The 21,107-nt window shown below is 34.3% G+C and overlaps 1 protein-coding gene across 1 annotated transcript in view; it reads right to left on the reverse strand.

Annotated features, from left to right (window-relative positions):
• Positions 1 to 20,939, reverse strand: part of LOAG_16953 (ubiquitin-conjugating enzyme family protein) — a gene marked incomplete at both ends in the record, with an annotated part of 39,112 nt that extends 18,173 nt beyond the window's left edge. The window contains 50 exons of the mRNA XM_020449607.1: positions 799 to 893; positions 1,182 to 1,309; positions 1,595 to 1,693; positions 2,004 to 2,155; positions 2,395 to 2,609; positions 2,742 to 2,881; positions 3,249 to 3,392; positions 3,599 to 3,687; positions 3,839 to 4,045; positions 4,172 to 4,313; positions 4,741 to 4,855; positions 5,068 to 5,199; positions 5,699 to 5,825; positions 6,146 to 6,364; positions 6,651 to 6,741; positions 6,957 to 7,144; positions 7,302 to 7,350; positions 7,596 to 7,697; positions 8,190 to 8,351; positions 8,894 to 9,066; positions 9,586 to 9,745; positions 9,884 to 9,941; positions 10,140 to 10,255; positions 10,318 to 10,488; positions 10,921 to 11,096; positions 11,304 to 11,517; positions 11,915 to 12,073; positions 12,210 to 12,424; positions 12,598 to 12,739; positions 12,990 to 13,156; positions 13,310 to 13,466; positions 13,756 to 13,862; positions 13,972 to 14,106; positions 14,290 to 14,365; positions 14,838 to 15,061; positions 15,245 to 15,320; positions 15,510 to 15,683; positions 16,040 to 16,187; positions 16,472 to 16,597; positions 16,912 to 17,100; positions 17,453 to 17,540; positions 17,793 to 17,905; positions 18,130 to 18,274; positions 18,400 to 18,511; positions 18,696 to 18,881; positions 19,077 to 19,260; positions 19,673 to 19,814; positions 20,026 to 20,149; positions 20,422 to 20,556; positions 20,877 to 20,939. Coding sequence (XP_020306856.1) covers positions 799 to 893; positions 1,182 to 1,309; positions 1,595 to 1,693; positions 2,004 to 2,155; positions 2,395 to 2,609; positions 2,742 to 2,881; positions 3,249 to 3,392; positions 3,599 to 3,687; positions 3,839 to 4,045; positions 4,172 to 4,313; positions 4,741 to 4,855; positions 5,068 to 5,199; positions 5,699 to 5,825; positions 6,146 to 6,364; positions 6,651 to 6,741; positions 6,957 to 7,144; positions 7,302 to 7,350; positions 7,596 to 7,697; positions 8,190 to 8,351; positions 8,894 to 9,066; positions 9,586 to 9,745; positions 9,884 to 9,941; positions 10,140 to 10,255; positions 10,318 to 10,488; positions 10,921 to 11,096; positions 11,304 to 11,517; positions 11,915 to 12,073; positions 12,210 to 12,424; positions 12,598 to 12,739; positions 12,990 to 13,156; positions 13,310 to 13,466; positions 13,756 to 13,862; positions 13,972 to 14,106; positions 14,290 to 14,365; positions 14,838 to 15,061; positions 15,245 to 15,320; positions 15,510 to 15,683; positions 16,040 to 16,187; positions 16,472 to 16,597; positions 16,912 to 17,100; positions 17,453 to 17,540; positions 17,793 to 17,905; positions 18,130 to 18,274; positions 18,400 to 18,511; positions 18,696 to 18,881; positions 19,077 to 19,260; positions 19,673 to 19,814; positions 20,026 to 20,149; positions 20,422 to 20,556; positions 20,877 to 20,939 — 7,051 coding nt within the window. The remainder of the gene's footprint in view (positions 1 to 798; positions 894 to 1,181; positions 1,310 to 1,594; positions 1,694 to 2,003; positions 2,156 to 2,394; positions 2,610 to 2,741; positions 2,882 to 3,248; positions 3,393 to 3,598; positions 3,688 to 3,838; positions 4,046 to 4,171; positions 4,314 to 4,740; positions 4,856 to 5,067; positions 5,200 to 5,698; positions 5,826 to 6,145; positions 6,365 to 6,650; positions 6,742 to 6,956; positions 7,145 to 7,301; positions 7,351 to 7,595; positions 7,698 to 8,189; positions 8,352 to 8,893; positions 9,067 to 9,585; positions 9,746 to 9,883; positions 9,942 to 10,139; positions 10,256 to 10,317; positions 10,489 to 10,920; positions 11,097 to 11,303; positions 11,518 to 11,914; positions 12,074 to 12,209; positions 12,425 to 12,597; positions 12,740 to 12,989; positions 13,157 to 13,309; positions 13,467 to 13,755; positions 13,863 to 13,971; positions 14,107 to 14,289; positions 14,366 to 14,837; positions 15,062 to 15,244; positions 15,321 to 15,509; positions 15,684 to 16,039; positions 16,188 to 16,471; positions 16,598 to 16,911; positions 17,101 to 17,452; positions 17,541 to 17,792; positions 17,906 to 18,129; positions 18,275 to 18,399; positions 18,512 to 18,695; positions 18,882 to 19,076; positions 19,261 to 19,672; positions 19,815 to 20,025; positions 20,150 to 20,421; positions 20,557 to 20,876) is intronic.
• Between the last annotated feature and the right edge of the window lie 168 nt (positions 20,940 to 21,107).

Raw genomic sequence — 21,107 nt, forward strand, 5'->3', positions numbered from 1 at the left:
TTAAGCTTTTTGTCGCAGTTGACAGTAAACTGGCCAAAGAATATAACATTTGGTAGCTTTCGTAACAGTTCAAGCAAAACCTTAGTTAAGTGTACGATAAAACAAACCAGTGTCGAAAACTGTGCCAACATGGCAAAATATAAGATGAAAAATCGAAACCAACGAGTGCTTACTTCCGATTGTAAGTTAAGCATAAATACTCACAAAAATATTGACCTATTATATTCAAATTTCAAAACAGAAAAAAAATCAAACTTGAAAGCATGTGTTTGGTCGAAGATATGAATCAGCAGAGACTAGTGAGTAACCTCCCGAAGACTTGTAATAATGGATGAAGTTTCGTGTTGTATGAATCGATGACGATATATATCCAGCAAGTTCCTGTGCTGAAAATAAAAATTTCGTATTTATTTTCAATGCATATGTTATTCAGTTAAAATCTGGACAAGGCAGTATAGCACAAGCAGATCGATTCAGATTTTTTTGCATAAAGGAACCGAATAAACAAATAATGTTTACCACCCAGTTATTCACTGATTATTTACGAACTACGTTTTAGTTTTTTGAAATTCAGTTGAAATTACTCACCCAAAAGTATTTATGCTTACATTTAGATATTTTAAACCGTAAACTGTAAAAATTATGCTTGGTTAGAACTATGCCTCTGTCCAACTGTGCATCCGTCATTTTATTCTAAGTAGACAATTGAACGGATATTCTTCATGCCAAATAAATTTAGTTCCCTCACCATGAATTTATAAAACTACACCAAGTTGGCTTAAAATAGGAAACGCTTACGTGCCACATTGACATAGTCTGATGCATAATTTGTCATAATATTTAATAATTCAACTAAGCAGTCGATTGGATACGAGAAATTAATCAAATCATTCCTGCAATTATAAGCAAAACGCTACTGTCTGCGTTACAATAGCATTTGGTCACCTTGGACTATTTGTACCAAAGATTTCATGGGATTATGCGAAGTGGAACCGAATTTCCTACTTTAAGATATGATTATAGAATCACGCTTCTAATTTCTTGCAAAAAAACTAGCACTAGTTCCTTTCATTATCTATTACTGCAGTTTCTTCCAAACTTCTTGTTCAGAAAGAATAGGATGATTTTGCAGCACAGGCTCATTAAATTTAATAAAATGTAACTAGCAAATAAAATCATACTGCTGTGAAGAAATATCCTTGAGGACAGTGAGAATTTTGACACAAAGAATACCACGAAGAGAGATATCATGTGAATCATGAAGTCGTGTAATAAAACTTTTGAAGGCACATATCGTTGAGGGACCCGTCTAAAAACGTGCATATACAATTTTCCGCAAGAGAAATTCGTTTTTTGAAAATTTTAAAATTTGAAAAAGTCAGACATAATTCTTTTATTTTCTACAGTCAAAAATAATTTTTTAATTCTAGCAATGATACGAACAAAGAATATTGTTCAAAATTTGTGTTTTTAAGGGACGGTGCACAGATACACAATCGTAATTCATAGTGCACTGAGTGAAGTAAAACTACCGGCACATCAAAAAACGTAGTTGTTCATAAGTTTATGATTTAAAATTTGAACGAACACTTACCGTTAAGGAATAATTAACTCTTGAAATACTTTTCACCAAGAAATTATTAATTAATTTGCAGAAGTGGGGTGATTCAATCAGAAGTGCTGAGGCCGTGGACTGGAAACACATACAATGAACCGCAAAAATATTCTATACATGGAAATAGCTCTATTCCTTTCACTTCAATTCAAAATAAGTCAATTTCATACATGAAAGCGAAAACATGAAAACGCTAATCTATAATTACATATTGCACTGCTTCCTAACGTTTTCTTGACATTTTTAAAAATTGAAATAAAGTATGAAATAAACTATATCAAATAAAACTACATATCAAATCCCTTTGAACTGATAAAAAAATTAAATTAAATTTTTAGAAACTATATCAAATTCTTTTGAACTGACAAATTAAATTACAAATTTTTACATCATTTTTGATTATGAGATCCAGGATGCGCAGCACGAGCACCCATAAGTGTTCAGAAAGTGAATTCGACATTACCGCAAAGTTCACAATGGAAGTTATGTTTTCAGCGGGAAGTATGCACCTGCTAACTGCAGACAATTTCTTCGTTGAATCTAGAAAAACATCAGATTATTTCGTAAAGCTCCGCCATAGCAAATTCACTAATATACTCCAAAAAAAAAAAAAAACTAACAAAGTTCGAAATTAATGCAGGGTTTGCTTGCTAAAAAAGGCTTTACTTACCGCGACAATATTGTTCAAAATTTGTTCCTCGCAAAACAAAAACATTACCTACTAATGATTACATCAGAATTTGAATGCTGAAAGAAAACTGAAATGTAAAATGTCCTACAAATAAGTCCAGCTTCAAAATCCAAGCAAAAGGTAAGAAGCTGTTCGACGATTTCATCAGAGTCACTAGATGAAATGGACTGAACAAATCGTCCAAGAGCAGCGTTGGTTGCATTCAGTGTTTCGCCAAGATGTGAGCGCATCGTTTCATCTTCTGGTAATCGAGGACGAGATAACAAGCAAGATCTCCACCTACTTAGATCTCGAATTGAATATCTGCAAAGTTGTCAAAATCATTCTCATTAATCCATCATTAAATAGAAACATGACATCCGTTAAAGCTCCTTTACAGGAATGTTCCATCTCTACACTTCCTGAATTTACTAACTGAAAAATCGTAGGAATAACCTTGTAATAGCATCAGCAAGGAAATCCATATTCATGCAATGAACATATTGGTTCAAGCCTAATTGTTGCGTCAAATGATCAGGATATACAAAGGAACAAGGTTGTATTAGGATGTCATTTCTTGCCAATCGTGATTCACTCTGAAAAATACAACCAACTTATCCCTCTTCTTCGGTAATCTTCCAATATTTCTTATCTGTTCTGTATCGAGGAAAAAATCTGCACTGACAGCGCTACTAGTAATAAACTTAAAATATACTCAAAAATCTCGACGACCTCAAATTTGAAAACACTCAACTTCCCATATCCAGTCCTGCGTTCAAAGCTTTAGGATTGGAAAGTTTAAATTATTATTAGCTCAACTATGAATATAGCAGCATGTGTTAATCAAAAAATGTATGGCTATACATTGTTTTTGGTGGGTAGTGACTTAATATCAGAATGACAATTACATCAAAACTCTCCTAGTCATTTGGAATATTAGAATTTTTTCATAGTATGACGCACTAGAAAGCTAGCCATTATATGTTCCACATAAATCTCTTTGTTCACGGGTATTTTCGGCATCAATTTCACCGGTATCCACTTTTCCATACCTTTCTTCATTTTACTGTCCGAAGAGCACGGTTCCTGAACTGAAGAATACGGTTCCTGAAAACAAAGAACAGGGCTCTGTAAACGTAACCAGTTTCAAACAGAAAGAATTATTCTGGTATTTGCTTTGTTTAAATAACACGCCTGAGCTAACTATCAGACTAAACAGATCAACAATCAGTTCAAGCAGTTCATTTTAGAAATTTTGAGATTTGCTACTTCTTTAACGAAAGATATTAATTCTGGAATTCAAACAAGAAAACCATTTTCATGGAAGCTTCTTCACGCTGAATTGCTAAGTTGAACAAATTCCGTGCTTCTAAACGTTCAAGTTCAAAAGTACAAGTCGTCACTGAAAAAAACTTTTGTGTACATATAAAAAATACAGCAAAATACTGTCACGTGCATCGAAATACAATTTAACTTACTAATAAATAATAAGTGGATTTAACAAAGTGGAAACAATAAATCGCAATGTTTGAGAGCAAAAAAAGTGGAAGTACCTTTTGTAATATTTTGGAAAGCATTGCTTGCAAAAGCAACTGTGTTTTTCATCGCTTCCATATGCCCATCGTTCTGTGCCGTTTTATCTTCACTTTCTTCCATTTCTACATCGGCCATGCATAGCATCGGAAATTCAAAAGCCGAAGGTGAACTGGATCTTGGTACAGCTATCCGTGAGGAAGATGCAAGACCGTGAATTGATTCATCTAAAATGAATTTTAAAGATTTCAGAATCTGAAAAGACTGGGTTTAACTTTGAGTTAATAATGTATTACCATTACGATCATACCATCTGGCTCTTCAGATTTTACATCGGAAGCAAACATACTAACCGCTTTTTTTATCATTGAGATAGCGCATGTATTCTGATATGCAACAAGCAATAAACGCTGATTTTGATATAGTCGAACGTCCTTCATATGCTGCATTTAATGATGTTTGGGTTTCCATCATTTCCAGATATGATTCTACATCCTAAAATCCGGTATAACGCCCGCAAATATACGTAGAAAATGGAAGGCCAAATCAGTCAAGAGATCGAAAATTTTACAACCTTAAGTGTCAGATTTATAACACTGGCTGACTCAACCTATAAAGAAATATCATCTAAAGATAAACTGTGCTGTATTTAACGACGTCCACAAGCTGAATATTCTTGATCTCGTTAGTTTACTCAAACCTCAACTGCTAACTAACCGCAAGACCGAAAATTTCACGGCATTAGATATGAAGTGGAACCCTAAGTCAAATAAGCCTGAAATTGTCTGATTTCATTTTCACTTCATCTTTAGCCTCAATATATGAAGAGAAGCAAACGGAAAAACCTTTTTGAACTCTCCAAATCTTTCCGCTACGAATAAAATATAAAATATTTTATAAAATTAAAAATATTATAACGTACACCATTGCAGGAACGAGCAGCTTGCTCATCGACTTCCAAAAGATCATCAATCCAGCGAAACACATAACAAAATCGTTCACCTTTTGCAAGTTTTCCCTTGATCATTTCCTTGGCCCTAAAAATGCAGATGATAACAGCAACGGAAACCAAGACATACAAATCACAAATCACCAGCTATCTTTTGTTCAATCAAGAACTTTTCATGCCTTCATGATTCCTTTTTGTTTCATTGACTACTGTGAATGACCCGGGAGAGATGCAAACAGCTTTTTCAAAGAAAAAATGAACTGATAAAATAACCGATCAATCGCTGAAAAAATAGCTTACTTGCTCTGATAAGTATGATTTCGAATTTCATCATTAGGACCGTCTGGTACCACCGCTTGCCTAGTATTCATCAGAACTTGACATATCAGTGTTTCCAGCAGTTCAGATCCTAATTCAGGTTGTTCATCATAGCTGAAAGCAAAATTTGCACTTCACGTCAAAAGCATTTCAGTGGTTCGTCACTGGGTCACAATCGTTCTCAGGATACCAACAAAATCATGCGAGTTACTAGAGAATTAGAAATTTAGTACTTGGACATTACTGATACTGACAGCTCACGAGAAAAATGTACTATTATCTTCTAACAATGTTAACAGCTACGTTTTTGGGATTAGTATGTCAAAGAACACAGGGTATGTCTAGCGTTATTATGCTCTATTAATATGATTCAGTTATGATTAATCCATCATTTCATTGATAAGATGTAGGTATTTGGTTAAAAAGTGCAATTTCAAGTTTCGAATCTTTGCCATGATGTTCCTGCAAACTTCATTACATTACCGACAAGCAATCTTTCCATATTTCAACACAGTGAAGACAAGAAATCACTGTGCCAAATAAGTTATCCTACTGTAAAACCAGATGATTTTTCAGCTGATTCAAATACTTTGGAACGCTAAATAAACTCTACTTTGCAATGCTGAAGGACTGAGAAGTTTTTGCTCCGCAAAAAGCCTCTGGAAGGCAACAGACAGCCGCCGTAATGCCAGTTGATTTTCGTTCTTCCACGTCGTCCATTATTTCCTTTTTGGATTTTGCTACAATTAATATAAATTAGCACAAAGCATATCCCGATATGCATAAGATTCTGAACTCTCCGGATCTTCGTGATTCCTCATAGAATATTTGCATAATTGTTCTTTTGTAGATTTTAATCAAATCATGAAAGCAACGATATCACAAAAAGTCTACCAGTGGCAAATTAACTGTCCACTACACTTTTTGAAGAACCAAATAAAACGGTTTTCTTTACAGTTGAATGCAAATATCGCATTGCTATAATTTTAAGAGCAGACAGTCCAGCTGAAAATTACAGCAGAACAAAAGGTTCAATCTGGCTGAACGAAATGAAATTTACCACGAATGATTTCAGCAAAATGGCACCCCGTATGATGCATGCAAATCAAATCAAGCTCTTCTGATATTTCAGATGTCTTTGAATCCTTATTTTTCACAAGAATTTGATTTTTCGAAAATACATTTAGCTTAGAAACACCACGTGACTCTGCTTCAATAACATCTAAAATTAAGTGCAAGACTGCATATTTGAGCAAACCCGTCCCCTGCTCCTCCAATCCTGAAATAATGTCAACTCGCAAAAATGAGTGGGCGAAAATAGAAAATTGTAAATTGAATTTAAAAGAAAACTTTTCTAGTAAATAAATCTAACATAAATGTTTCTCATCACTGCTGTTGTAAAGCATAACTATCATTTAATTCGATTATGTTTCCACTAAAAAATAAAGTAATTTAAATATGAAAATTCTAACATTAGACTAATGCAACTGATCCAACGAAGATAATTGAACATTAATGGATTATATTTAATAATTTTTAGAGTTTCATGAATTTACAAAACCAACCAATTTTTATCAGCTTGTCAACTGGACCTTCCAAAACGCAAATCAAAGGAATAACGTGGTAAGATGCGCTAATACATATACGAGCAACAACCTGGAAATGCTTACCAAAGTAATACTGATAACATGGTTAATCAGCAGCGTCTGATGATTGTCCGCTAAATTCAAGGAGTAATCAGTATATCAATTTTTTTCTTCCAATAATTTGAACTATTTCATTCAAATTTTGGCTAAAAAATAGAAAAAAAAGGGGAGAAAAAAAGTAAATCAAAAGACCACATCAGATGAACTTCAGAAATATAATCTTACTTTACATATTATCAGTTTGGCTAATATAGGAAGTTGCTTCTCAAAGTTACAAAGCAAAGTGATCAGTTTTCGAGCAACATTAACACAAGGTTCGTGAGGAAGTTTCAGACGAATATTGTACTGTCTGCACCGAGGTCGGGAATTACTCTTGCTGGCCATGGATATTGCCTTTTTCAAAGCTGATTCAGCTAAAATAGATTCTGCCACAGTTAGAGATCATCCAGATATACTTCAACTTAAAAAATCTATTTTGAACTAAATAAACATGCAATAATTGTCGAATGACATTGGTGTAAAACATATGTAAATATTCATGAATTTCTACGAAAATATTAAGAAACGTACAAGAATCAATTGATGTCTTCAAATCTGAATTTTGATGATGGGTATACTGCTGAAAAATCAGTGTTTTTAATTTAAGCTGACATACAAAAGCACGAACTGTATATTAGTCATTCTTTTGAACAGTTAAGTTACTACGGGCAGCAAGATGAAAAAAATAAAGGGAAGAAAAAATAGAAAAAACTCTGCCGTACCTTGTTAAGTAGCATACTAAAATGAATAGAAACTACATTCTCTTCAACTATATTTGTTACTTTTCTGATAGGAGACTTATATGAAGCAAAGATGATTACTTACCTTAGCCAAAATTTCTTCCATTTGTTGCTCACCCAGAAATGGTAACAATGTCGCATGCAGCTCTTCTGTCAATTCTGTTGGGAAGTCCGTTTCAGCGAAAACCTAAAAGAAGCACCTTTAGAATTCGAAGCTGAACATCTGTCCACCTATTCTGAACGACTGATGAACAAGAGAACAAATTCCGAAACTTATGGATCAAAATATGACCGCATTCCTGGATGAAACCTAAGTCTGCGGCGTCCAAACAATGTTCAAAATGGTATTTAATACCACTGAGCTGGACAGAACATAAGCAGAAATAAATCAATTTGAAAGTGCAAATACTGGCTATTTGTAGCTTATGTTAACAAATGAAGGACTTTATTTGCTGAGCAGGTTTCCTTGAACCGACCGCAACATAAATTGTTAATTAACGGCTGTTGGTGTTACTAACAGTGCTGCAAGATAAGTTCATAGCAAGTGAAACATGAATGAGGGTTGAAATTGGACACAGTCAAAAGTGGAAAAGAGATGAAACTTTTGAGATCTTGGCAACAAAGGATGGAGAAGATTGTGTCGAGATAATTTAACATAGTTTTACGTATAAAAGCGAACCGAATGGCCCATTTTATTAGGTGGGGATAAGCCATGAATTTTCTTCTCCATTTCAACTTTCTTTTGCATTTTGGCATTTAAAGCCTTAGTCATCTTCATATTTGCTTTCATTGCTTCCATCACCTTTAAGTGCTTCTCCCACAATGTCTCGAGTTGAGTTTTCTAAAAAATACAAAAAATATGTAGTGGTACTACTCCGACTATCTAGTCCAGTCATATAGAATACGGAGTACTCCTTTTTTGAAAGAAGCTGAAGATTGAACACAGATTCCAACTAAATGCTGAACAAAGACGCGCATTGACTGTGTAAACACTACCCTATTTAGCTGAGTTTAGCAGCTGCCAAAACTATGTTTCGCACGGTGTAGTCTTGACTGTCTATATAACTTTATTGAAGGAAATGACTTCCTGCTATACTTCAACCTAGCTTCAACGCTCCTATCTCCTTAAAGCACTGCATTGTTCAGTGTAAAACAAGAGTGTTAGACATGAAGGTGAAATTCGCAAATTCATGAAGTGCGGTTTTAATTTTTTTTTTTCTGTGCTCATGCAGAAAAAATCAAACTAGAATTCCGAATAGCTGTTTTGATCATTGCGCAAATTTACGAAAATTGCCATTGAATTAAGATATTGCTGAAATAGACAAATTTCTGAAAAAACCTTACAAGCTATTTTGTATGGCATATTTAATTAGAACTAATTACCAAAGTAGCAGGGCTTATATTCTTTAAAGATTCTGTGGTTTTTTCGTCATTATTCCCAAACTTCGGCAACTTTTTCTTTTGCCATCTAGGCACAGAATCATCCTTTTCATTCGATGTCATTACCCGCGAATACTCACCTCCAATGAATGCCCAACGGTCGTTCTTCTTTTTGTCTGAAAACATGATAAAGGTGACGAAACAAAAATATATTGCTTCCTAATGAGTAACTATCAAACAAACATTGGTTATAAGTCATCGCATCATCCATTTCAGCACAGTCAGTATGACGATTACTTTTCTAACTTATAATTTATTTGTCAAAAGTTAGAAAAAGTAGTGGAACATTATGAATACTGGCTACTTCAGCTCACATCCCTTTCCCAGTTTTCCTGAGCTCCGCTACGAATATAGCTAATATTTCGTTTGATCCATCTCAATCTTCCCAAAAATATATGTGTAAGGGTATAAGTGAAATCGACAATATTCTAAATTGTGACAATAAAAATTTAATGACAAAATTTATAAATAACAGCGTAAACAGTTTCCGGAAATGGATCTCACAACATTTTGCCTCCCATGTTACAAGAAGGAATTTCAGCAAATAGCAAATAACGCAAAACAAACAGAGTAAAACCAAAAGTAAAATCTGCAAGGGAAATTGAAAATTCAGATTTAGAGAGAATCCCACTTACTGTAAGTGATAACATCAAACGCGCTCGAAAGAAGCATCAGAGACCAACAAAACAAGGTAACGTCCAAGTTATTCTGACACTGGCGATCAACTGCATAATTATCCAAAACACTGGCTGCTATTTCTTTGATAAGATTGAAAAGTTCGAGAATGATAGCAGACTGAAAATTAAAATTAGCCGGGAGTCACAAACTTAACCATAAATAAGATAAAAACGATTACCTTGATTCTGAATTTAAAAAAATTGCAAGACTGAAATGGCGAAATTTTTGATAAACTGAAACGATATGTAAAATTACCTGTTTTGAGCTAGATTTCACTGAATGGTTGCACAAAAATGATAGTTGCAAAAAGATCCTGCAGTGATACAAAAACTGTCATGGAGAAGAAAAAGGAAATCCTTGACAATTCCTTTGCAAATGGAATTTGAATCAGAGACTGAACTTTGAAACAGCATAAAATAATTAGCATAATTTCATATTTACATAAATTCCAGCAGAAATTAACTCATCTCAATTCCTAAATAATGGCGCTTAAAGGGATTGCAAAACTTACTTGCGATCATGCTTTCTGAGCTTCGTGGAAAAAATTTCCTTCAGAACACGAGGAAAAAATAACGGCCACCATTCATTTTCGGATCCATGATGAAAAAGCCAAGTGATACATCCCACCTAAAATTAAAATGGTTATAAAGTGCTATTTAAAACTAGAAACAAACTGAATTTTGAACAACCTGTAGTCTCGGGACGGCTGGAACGCAAAACAAAATAAAGAGAGTAACGGCATCATCAAGATTGAACTTCGGCTGGAAAACAATCTCCTCGGTTGGTGGAAACGGCAAATTTATTTCCAGCGTTTCTTTACATTTTGTTCGAGCATATTTTGCTTCACTTGGATAGCAATTCTGCAAATAAGGAATCAAAACTGCTACAAATTTATTATAAAGCTACAGAAAATAAAATTTGCATACCGTCTTACAAATAAAAAAATTATCCTAAAAAATCTCACCAATTCCAAAGAACTGTGATATAAAAAGACGAACATTTTATTTCTAAAGTGCAATTATTTTTCAAATGTGATCTGAGAGGTTCAGAAAATAAGAACCATGAAAAGAAAGCAATAAGGACGTCCAATCATCTAATTAATGTGTAATTCATCAACACTTTTTTTTGCAGTCCTGTAAAGTCGCACTTCACCTCATGATATTTCGAACAATAAAAAACCAAATAATTCCATTCTCAAGCCTTTCCTTTTGAGTTTAATGAGATATGCAAAAACCATTTTATAAAGGCATATTTTATTAATAACTTATACTGTATACCAACAATGCCAATACCTGAGTTGCGGCTTTATTATCGTTGGCAAACGTTTCTAAAGCAACAGTCCGAACATCAATCAAGTGAATTGCTCGAGTGACCAAAGAAAAGAGTTCGACCGCAATAGTTCGCAACTGATCTGGACAGCAGTCATTCCAGCTTCCGTGTAAAGCTTCTTCCAAATTTTGATCAGAATCTGCAAAAAAAATCGACTTTTAAGTAATACTTTCAAATGGTACCTACTAATCCTAAAAACATTTCCAACTGATCGAAGAACTTCATTCTCTTCTATTTGAATCATCAAAGAAAATAATTTAGAGATATTCATCCGAAATTAATTTGGACTAACAATATAAATTATTTGAACAATAAATGTATAAATTGCTAGCATGGAAATACACACCATATGAAGGTAAGTGGTCTAATTCCAGGCGATGTACTACACCCACTACAATATTCCACTGCAGACTCAGTTGGACACATTCGCGGTATACATGTTTTACTTCTTCTTCAGAAGCACATTCATCCACTAAACGAGACAATTCTGCACTCATGAGCTGATGCCTGCATCGCAAATCTTCACAAAGTTGACGCAAATGATTTAAGGTAACCGTCATCTAAAACTGAATCGTGTCATCGATTCAACTATAGGAAAGATGATTCATAGACATGATGAGGACTAAATGATTAACATTTCAGAAAAACATTCAAGCTCTCATTCTTATCTGCATAGCTTAAGTTTGTGCAACAAGTAAAAGCTAAATGGTTGCCACAAATACGGAAGAATTTCGCTTAAAACGATTAAGAATAGGATGTTAGAATAAAAATTTTTAGGCGCAAAACTGTATGCAACACAGAAATGTTTTGGAGTAAAGTATAAATTATTTGAACAATATATGTATAAATTGCTAGCATCATGGATATTTATCTTAGCTGAAGAATTATTACTGAAGAAATAAAACCATGCTTCTTTGCATTGTTCAAAAAAGATTTTAAGAGAAACATGCAACAAACCTTTTTTTGTTGACTGGTTGGTACATAACGAGCAGCATACTCTTTTTGCATAAATGGATATGAAGAAACTTGCCATGATGAGAAGAAACGATGCCCAAAAAAGAGACCTACTGGAATTTTACATGCTGCGCTATAAAGCTGTCGTCCAACATAAGTTATCTGTAAGTATAACCAGCAGCCACATGAGCAATGTTATTTTATTTATAATCACAGCAGAAAACAAATCTGACTCAATTTTAAGGTGTTTTCATGCTGTGAAAAGTTACGGATAAAATGCACGCACTTATGGTCTTACTTTTACAAATCTTATTCGCATAAAAGGTTGCAGATCTTGTACAGCAATACTTTTGCGACATATATCTGTTGTCATCAGTAATCGCTGTCCATCAACATTTTCACCCAAGAGCCATACGTCTACAGATATTGCTGCTATTTCTGCTACTGATGGGATGAATAAATCTGTTAGAAAAATAGGCATTCCAAAATCCAATATAACAAATTTTCTGGACCCTATAAAACAAAATCAAAAAATGATTCCCACTTGTGAAGGAATAAATTAAAAAACAAAATTAGAAAAAGTACTAGTCAATCGATACGAAATAATTTAATACATAAAACAAAGCTAGATGATATCAGGGATTAATTAATTTTAACATCGATTAAAAAAGTGTGCTGCAACTAACCAAAAGAAATTCTTTCCATTAGCAAGAATTTTTGCGATGGCAACTTAAAGATATCAGATGAAATCACTGGTACTAGTGATGGAATCTGAGGATCTATTTCAGCTCTTTGGTTACAGTTTTTCTGAGATTCCTCATTAGCATCCTACAAAAGTATATAAAACATGAGACGGAGAAATTCAGCTGGTGAGAGATTTCATGGACAAGCAAAATCTTGATTTTGGAAACTAAACATGAAAACTTTTTCACTCCAAATTACTTTGGAAAAGTGAAGTTGCTCATACCAGAGAGATGGGATGAAATAAACGATAGGTAAGATACTTTTATGATGATAAACGGAAAAAGTAAGCAAACACTTTGACTATAAGTTTATCAGTATTTAAAAAATTTCATACCCCAGATTCGTTTTCCATCATATACGCCAGATTTGGTTGCGAGTTTATAGGCGAGAGATGCGATGGAGAGAGTGGAGTTGGTGTCATGAATGGTGTTGTTTTTGGTGTAGTTGGAATACCAAATGTGCTTGCTGATGATCCCTGGGTGGCGAAATCTTGCGCTATTGCTTTAAAATTTTCTGGATTATCGCTCCGTCAAAAATAGCATTCAATGTTGGAAATTTTGTTACTGTATTTTGTTACTCGTAGAAATTTTTGAACAAAATCTTGAGAAAATCATTTGGCTGCATCTAAACGAACAATGAAATATTTCAATTTACTTTGCGAATTCTGCTCAGCATTTCCAACTGCATTATCCTCTTTTCTTTGTGCTTGTTCCATTGCAATCAACGTCATACGTGCATTCAAATCTGCGCTTAAATCTTGAAATACTGGTTTCGAGACTCCGGAATCATTTTCAGTACTTTGTTCTGACTTCTGAAACAAAGAGTTAGAAAAAGAGTTAACGTAAACAAAAAGCAACTGAAACAGATTACTCTAATAGAAGTACAAATCTTGACTGTAACACTAAAAAACTTTTACAAATGAACTTCACTTTCAGAAAATTTACACAACAGTGTTATCTTTTTATTATCAAATTGTACCTATAACTGTACGATTGCTGATCATATCTGGAACCACAGCTTATCCAACATTCAACTTTACAAATGAACTGGCTACAAATTTTTATATGGAATGTAAATATGAATAAAAGAAATCAACGAACATTGTTCAAAACTGCTTGAGTAATATCCATGATTTTCAATGGCACAGAACCTTCATTCTCAGTATGACCAATAGGTGCAGATGTGCAATCAACTTCTGTTATAAAACCTATAATTTAGAACGATATAAAATATAATTAATTTTTAACAGCAAAAATTTTAGCCTTCATAATGCACCTTAGTAAGAAAAAAAGAAAAAAATCGTAATAAAAGATTACCAGTTTCCGCGTTTTCCACTTTAACGTGATCCGAAGCATATATTATGGTGAACGTGAGTGGTTCCGTTTCGAGCAAACCGCTCAACTGCGTGGATGTCATTACTGTTTGATATTTGCATTCACGTTGAGAATTTGCTGAAAACCCACCACTAGTTCCGTATTTGCTGTTAGTGGACCAGTAGTGTGGATCTGGTACAATGCAATATCACTAGCAATGAAAAAATTGGAGGCACGCATCCATAATTCCAATGACTTAAAAACTAAAGACGTGTGTGGGTGAAAGCAGTAGTGCAAAAATAAGACCGTCCTATAATTTACCTTCTGTAATATTTTCAAAAGTTTCTTTCGCACAATCTGTTGATATATTAAACAGTGCCAGCCAGTCTATTTCATCCTAAATATGGTGAAATAGTACAACGCACAAATTGAACTTGTGTAAACAAATCAAGTTTAAGGCTCAAATTTCATTCGTCCGGCATTAAAAATATTTGCAACGATCTCTGGTTCGAGATTTCTTGATTTAATGCAGCACTACATTCAATGAGAAACCTGACTGAGAACCGAACATGGTCTGACGTGGTGGTTTTCGTAAAAGACTTATGAAATGTAAAACCCTTTTTTTACTTCATTAACTGTCCAACACGTGGCATTGTACATTTAATTTATCCAGAATTTCCTGAGATCTGGATTATTAAACATCACTCAGCGTTATTATTTAGAATAACAGTTTTTAAATATATTTCGTGGAAGAACCACTGCATCAGCAACATTTACCAAGTATATGATTAATTACATTCTTCAGATATATAACCTTGATATTGCACGCTGTCTCAACGCACTGTAAATCAGCAAAACAGTGAACGAACCTCTGCAGTTAATCCACTTATGTTCGTGTTTGTATCAATGCAGTCCTTATTGAGAATCCTAGAATCGGCCGTGGAAATCTTTTCGTAGCGACTCACTCCTGTATTTTGTGATTGTTTTATTTCATTAAATTCTTTTCCATAACCAGCAGCAGTGGATGCCCATTTGTAAGCAATCAGTGTTGGTGTTGCTGGTGGAAATGCAGTTGTATGAGCTAGCTCACTCGCTACAACAAAAATGCATTTTCATCGGATTTCAGAAACGTATGTTCAAAAATTTATCAATTTATATTTATTCGTTGTTTAACATATTTTCAAACTTAGCTGGGATTAGTTTCAAATCAAATTCTTATCCCGAAATCAAAATAGCATGTTATGTGAAAACATATGTCGTACATGATAAAACTTACGATCGTTCGGTTTAGTAGTGGCAGAAGCTGTTCGCTGCCAAAGCGAAAGAACCGACCGGGGCCATTCATACATAACCTCCAAGAAAAAGTAATTTAAAAATAAAGACCATAATTTTCGAGATCAATCCTTTTTTGTTAATTTCAAATAGTTAAATAAGTTCAAAAAATTGGAACAAACGTAAGCTAAATATCAGAAGTATAAGGCAACATAAATGTTGAATACAACATACTGACACCTTTGTTAACCATAGTAATCTAAGCGTACCAGTTCTGTAGGTAATCCACTAAGATTATATTCAGTAGCCAATTTATCATGCACCGAACCATTCCAACATTGTTTCCATGCGATACCAACAAATGTAAGAGTATTTGTAAATGCATTCAACAAAGTGTTCAAGAGCACACCACAAGACACATCGCTTGTTTTCATCACAGCCATCTGAAACATCATCTCTGTTCACATCTTTGAGCAGTAACATATTCAAACTTCGAAACAAGATCAAATATGTGAGAGATTATCCTTCAAACTGATTAAAAACAAAAAAATAGGAAACAAATGTTCTGCGAGAATAAATGCCTCGAGAATTTGACGATTTAACTCCCACAAAAGAGGGAGAGAAGTGGCATCCAAGAAGTGTATTTCACACTTAAAATTACTGCTCCTTTAAATGACGATGACGAGAATATTTCAAACTAGTTTTATAAATTTGTTTAATGATTACAGAACAAATAAAAGTAAATTGCATATTGTAATGACCAACGAAGAACTACTCAAAACATTCAGCTAAAACAAACCTTCAACAGAGTGAAAATAAACACCAAGAGCCAGTGAAGGGATCCAGCATTTCTAACTGCATGTAAGTTCGTCACGATCCGAACTGTACATGACAAAAAAATTTGTAACAATTTCGAAGAGGCACACTCATCCGACTTCCGAAGGACACTTAAATGATAGTTCGTAGTATAAAAAAGTAAAATTTTTTGCTAATTTCTTTAACTTTTCGGAAACATTAGCCTTTTGCTGTTACTCCGATGGGATTTAAAACAAAACCATATTAGTTGTACTTTTATTCGAGCTCCATAAAATTCCTCAATTCAAATACATTTCAGAAATCACTTCAAACTAAAGAGTAATTTCATTTGTATTTAATTAACAGATTTTCCAATATCCGACGTTTCCGCTTTCAACCGACCAAACCGTATATAAAACAAATAAAACCATCTGACCGTAAAAAATACATCAATGTAGCGCTCCATTTGTGGGAAATTGACCGTGACGAAATTATGAAACAGTTAACGAAAATGGCGTCAACATTTTCGATGATCATTTCAGCAAAAGCAGATAGATGAGTCCTAAAAAAATTAGGCAGCGGCGATCGTTTTATACTGATTGCAAACAATAACACAGAACAGTTATACAAATACAATCATTGACATGTACTTAGCGAAATCATTAACAAAATCAAATAGTAACATGTCAGCTAATTTTGCAGTGGAAGAGTTCAAGCTAGCGTGGTATTAACTGTTTCCCAACCTAGTTCCCATACGTTATGCCTGGTGCGCCTACTACTTCAATCATTTGAAAAACAAAATTTACTGTCCCAATAATTCATAAAAATTTCTTGTCTTTAAAATAATAGTTTATGCTTAAATTAGTTGAAACTTACTGCGACGAAGTACTGACCCAGTTATCGATGAGCCACTCAATAATGTCAATTGCAAGAATCTGTTGCTGCAACTTTTCACCTTCTGTATGAGCTTTTTGAGCTGGCGATAGTTTGGGCGCGATACCGGCAGCTAGCATGATTATATTATTGTGCAAATCCGTTGTTTCAATAAGTGCACGTCTTTCAATTCTTTAAAAAGGCAAAGTCTAGAACTTATTCTTTTACAGCGAGAATTTGTTGTTTTACAACTATTATTCCCGGAAAAGTTTAACATTAAAAAATGGAAAAACATGAAAATTTAAAAACTGAAAGATTATTAAAACCATGAGTTCTTATTGATGAAATACTTCGCAATTTAAAGCTAATATCGCACAATAAGGGAACATAGCATTTAAGAATGATCAACACCAAAGAGCCAAAAACAGAAAAGTGGTGAACATAAAAGACTGGAAATATTCGTATATAAATAATAAGCAAATATGGATATTCAAGAAGATATAAAAATAAGAGTGCGGTTCAAATTCCAAAAATCCAAAAGTACCTTTCATTAGGCTCAATAGCTCTTTTCGCCTTCACCACTGTTATTACCAGCTCGTCTATCCACTGTATTCCACGCCGACAAGTTAAACCTCAAATACGAAATTTGCTGTAGTTAGTCAAACTTTCCCGTAGCAAAGTTAAATCCCAAACAAGCATGACAGTATAATAACTGATTGTGATAGTATATCAACTGATTAAGCTGTCATTTTCAGAAGATGGTTCGGCCTGATCAAATTTGAGAAACCAACAAATGAAATACATCAAAAACTAATAGGCTTAGTACTATGTCACTGGTAAATTTCCAAAACCTGACAATTTTTACAAATAATACTGGTATTTACCGTGCACAGAGCAGTCTCCAATTGCAGTTGTGGAAGATTGTGAATGTTCTGTAAATTCTCTGTCATCGATACGACGTTTCGAAGATGATTTCGTTTTACCTGAGGCACTTGCTCTGCAAATTAGCGTTATCAGCAGTGCTACTGTTAAGTAACTCTTTTTTTTTTAGGCAAATTCTTTCTTTTTCCTTTCCTGTTCAAACTAAGCACGGTAACCACGTTGCACTTGGTGACTCGTATTTACTTTAATAATAACAAAATAGCAATCTGAAGCAATCATTTCGTGAATACTTTATCACTTTAAAAAAAAAGAACAAAAAAGATAAGCAGCATAACATACGCTTTAAGTTTCTCTCGTTCGTTTGTCTTCACAGCTGTAATTACCTGATCAAGAGAGAAATCAGAGAGAGCTCTCAACACAAGATAGTAAGAAACCGATTTGAAACCGATTATATTGCCACCTAGAAAATTCATGCGTATTCCTCCTGGAAGATTCAAACATCTAAAACAAAACAGGAGGCAGTTCTCCAATTCTTCGGAATTTCTAGCATTCCATAAGAATACATAATGGCTTTTATGAATTTTATTTGAACAGTTTCTAAAGATTTACCTTTTTTGACCAGCTGAGGTGTGAAAACAATCCCTGGTAGTTGTATTTTTGCCGAATGACTATTCAAATCAGCATATTCAGCACAGTGATACGGTCCGGCCAACAAATCACACTGAAAATGATTAAATTCTGGTAATGGTTGTAATAAACCGTATAAAATCAGGCATATTCGGGAAGATTACTCATCATACAAAGAACGACTACGTGAACTTAGACTACTGAGCTTTAAGCGATGGTATCGGCAACTGAATAACATCATTGGAAGAGGAATTAATAGATTCAATGAAAGAGTTCACCTGTGCTTCGACTTCTTCCAGACCAACACTTTCAGAAAGGGGTGTTTGTGAATGTATTTTCAAGAGTGAAGATACATCATCACCATTATTTTTCCGACGGTACAATCTTAATTCGATATCTGGGCAAGCTAGACATGTTTCGTGGAAGTTCAGAAAGATATCAACGTGCGAAACGCGTAATCCATGCTAAAACTGACCCGAAATCATATGGTTTAATCACATTTATCTAAATATGCATTGGAAAAACATCATTACCAAAATACAGAACGTCAGTGCAAAAGTTACATATATAAAGCAACATATTTTAATTTTCATATAAAATGATGAAAGCTAGGCAAAATTAATTTAATGGTTATAACAGGTTTAAGAAAAATAACGAGCCTGAAAATGGAGTAATTCGAAAATATGTAAGCCACTCGAATAGCGACAATCTGACTGATAAAACCAGGTTCGGCTCACCCCTTCTACTGGCATGTTTTCGATGAAATATTTTCTGATGCGCTGATTTGCCGGTACTTCACTCCATCCAGGTGGAGCTACGAGATGATATCCCGGCTGTCGACCACTATAAAACATTTAGATTGCCATCCACAATTTTTAGCAGACTATATACCTATATGCCCTTGACAAGAATGGAAGTAGGAATTTTACGAATTTACAAAATTTGTTGTCGGAAGAGTTATGTCCATCAAATTCCCTAATCATTCAAACAATAAATGGACAGTTACATGGAAAGGAATACGGATTTCCCTTTATTTATTTTTTCCTCTTTAGCCCCTCACTGGGCCTCAAGTATTGTGAAAAAAATTTGCTCAGAGAAAATGCAGATTAAGAGAAGTCTGAAATTGACATGTCAAACATGATATTATAACGAGACATCCCATTCTCTCACACTAAATCCCATCCCACCTCCTCATCTTTACAAATTACGACACAAATTCCTGCACATCTAAAAAAAACAGGCTTTCACAACTTACATATGATACGGAAGTCGATAAGTGGCACCTCTTATTGGTCCGCCAATATCACTTCTCGTTAATTTCCATATTCGTCGTAGACCCGCGATCGACAGATACTCCGATGCCATTACACAATTTCGAGCTGTTTCTCGGTCAGTACCTGCATTTGTTCTCGAATGATATTTTTTACATATGGATATAACCTAATAATGAAATTATTTCTCACCTTCAGTCTCCGATACTTTTCTCGAAAATAATGGTATTGCAGAGTGAGCAAGAAAACGCCATCAAAACAAATTAAGTGTTGCTTAAAAGGACTAATTATAAAATTGTAATTGGAACAAGGGATGCATAACAAATAGAGGCAATACTTTGTTGTACATCTAATTGTCGTGGATCGCTTATCTTCCTGAATAACGCAGCTACAGCAGCATCTTCATCTTCTTCATAATCTGCAGGACGTGAATTCGACTGCTCAACTTGAACAGTTATCAACTGGAAAGAGTGACAAACGGAAGTTTACAGCACTTCAATAGTCCATCGATCCAATAAAACAAATTACACTGACAAATCAGTCCATTTTATCTTGTTTACATCCACAATTAGTGAAATAATTCATCTGATCACAATGTCCAGAATAAATGAAGAAACATGCCCGAGCCAAAAAACATGTAATCGAAATTTGCATGAGCTTTGGAGTCACCAAACTTTAGTAGGTTCCTAACAGACGTACATGTCGAATCATATCTATCCTGCGAAACATTTACCTTTCCCGAATTTCTAGTCAGCAGAGTGACTTTCCCATTATCCATGACAGCAAATTGAGCCACTTTTTCATCACATAAAGGATATAGCTTATTAGTGTTAAGGTTGATGAAATAAGCCATATCTTCCATTGTACGCTGAAAATCACTGCAGTTCATTTTTTACCAAGAATGGCATCGAACACTTCTCTGGACCGGACACTTAACATTAACAGTTCAATCTTATATCGCATATTCCTATCATGCGGAAGAAGAGAGATTCGTGTGATGCAAGGCGCATTCCTTTCTTCTTCATTAGAATGAGTGACAAACTGTTATATTAATAATGCAAAACAATTTCGCCATGTCATCAAGAAAACAGAGACATATAAACGAGGGAAATTTTGGTTTCAACAACATAATATAATTAGAAATTTTTCATCAGGCGGAAAAATGATCAGCTCATAAAAATGACTTACAATAACTCCACAATCAAAGTAGTCGTTGTTGGTATAGGATTCTGAATTTGTGCGAAGATCCATATTTGTTAAACAGAACTGCATAATTCGGAAATCTTTGTAGTAATAAGCTTTCAGCGGCTCTTTCTAAAAACACTGTTTGAAGTTAAGTGGAAATCGTGAAAGTGATTTAACTAAAGAATGTCGTCCTCTAATACAGTAACTGATTCGACATTTAATTCTCTTGCAGTT

Source organism: Loa loa (genome assembly GCF_000183805.2).
Source record: "Loa loa unplaced genomic scaffold supercont3.30, whole genome shotgun sequence".
Taxonomy (NCBI): domain Eukaryota; kingdom Metazoa; phylum Nematoda; class Chromadorea; order Rhabditida; family Onchocercidae; genus Loa; species Loa loa.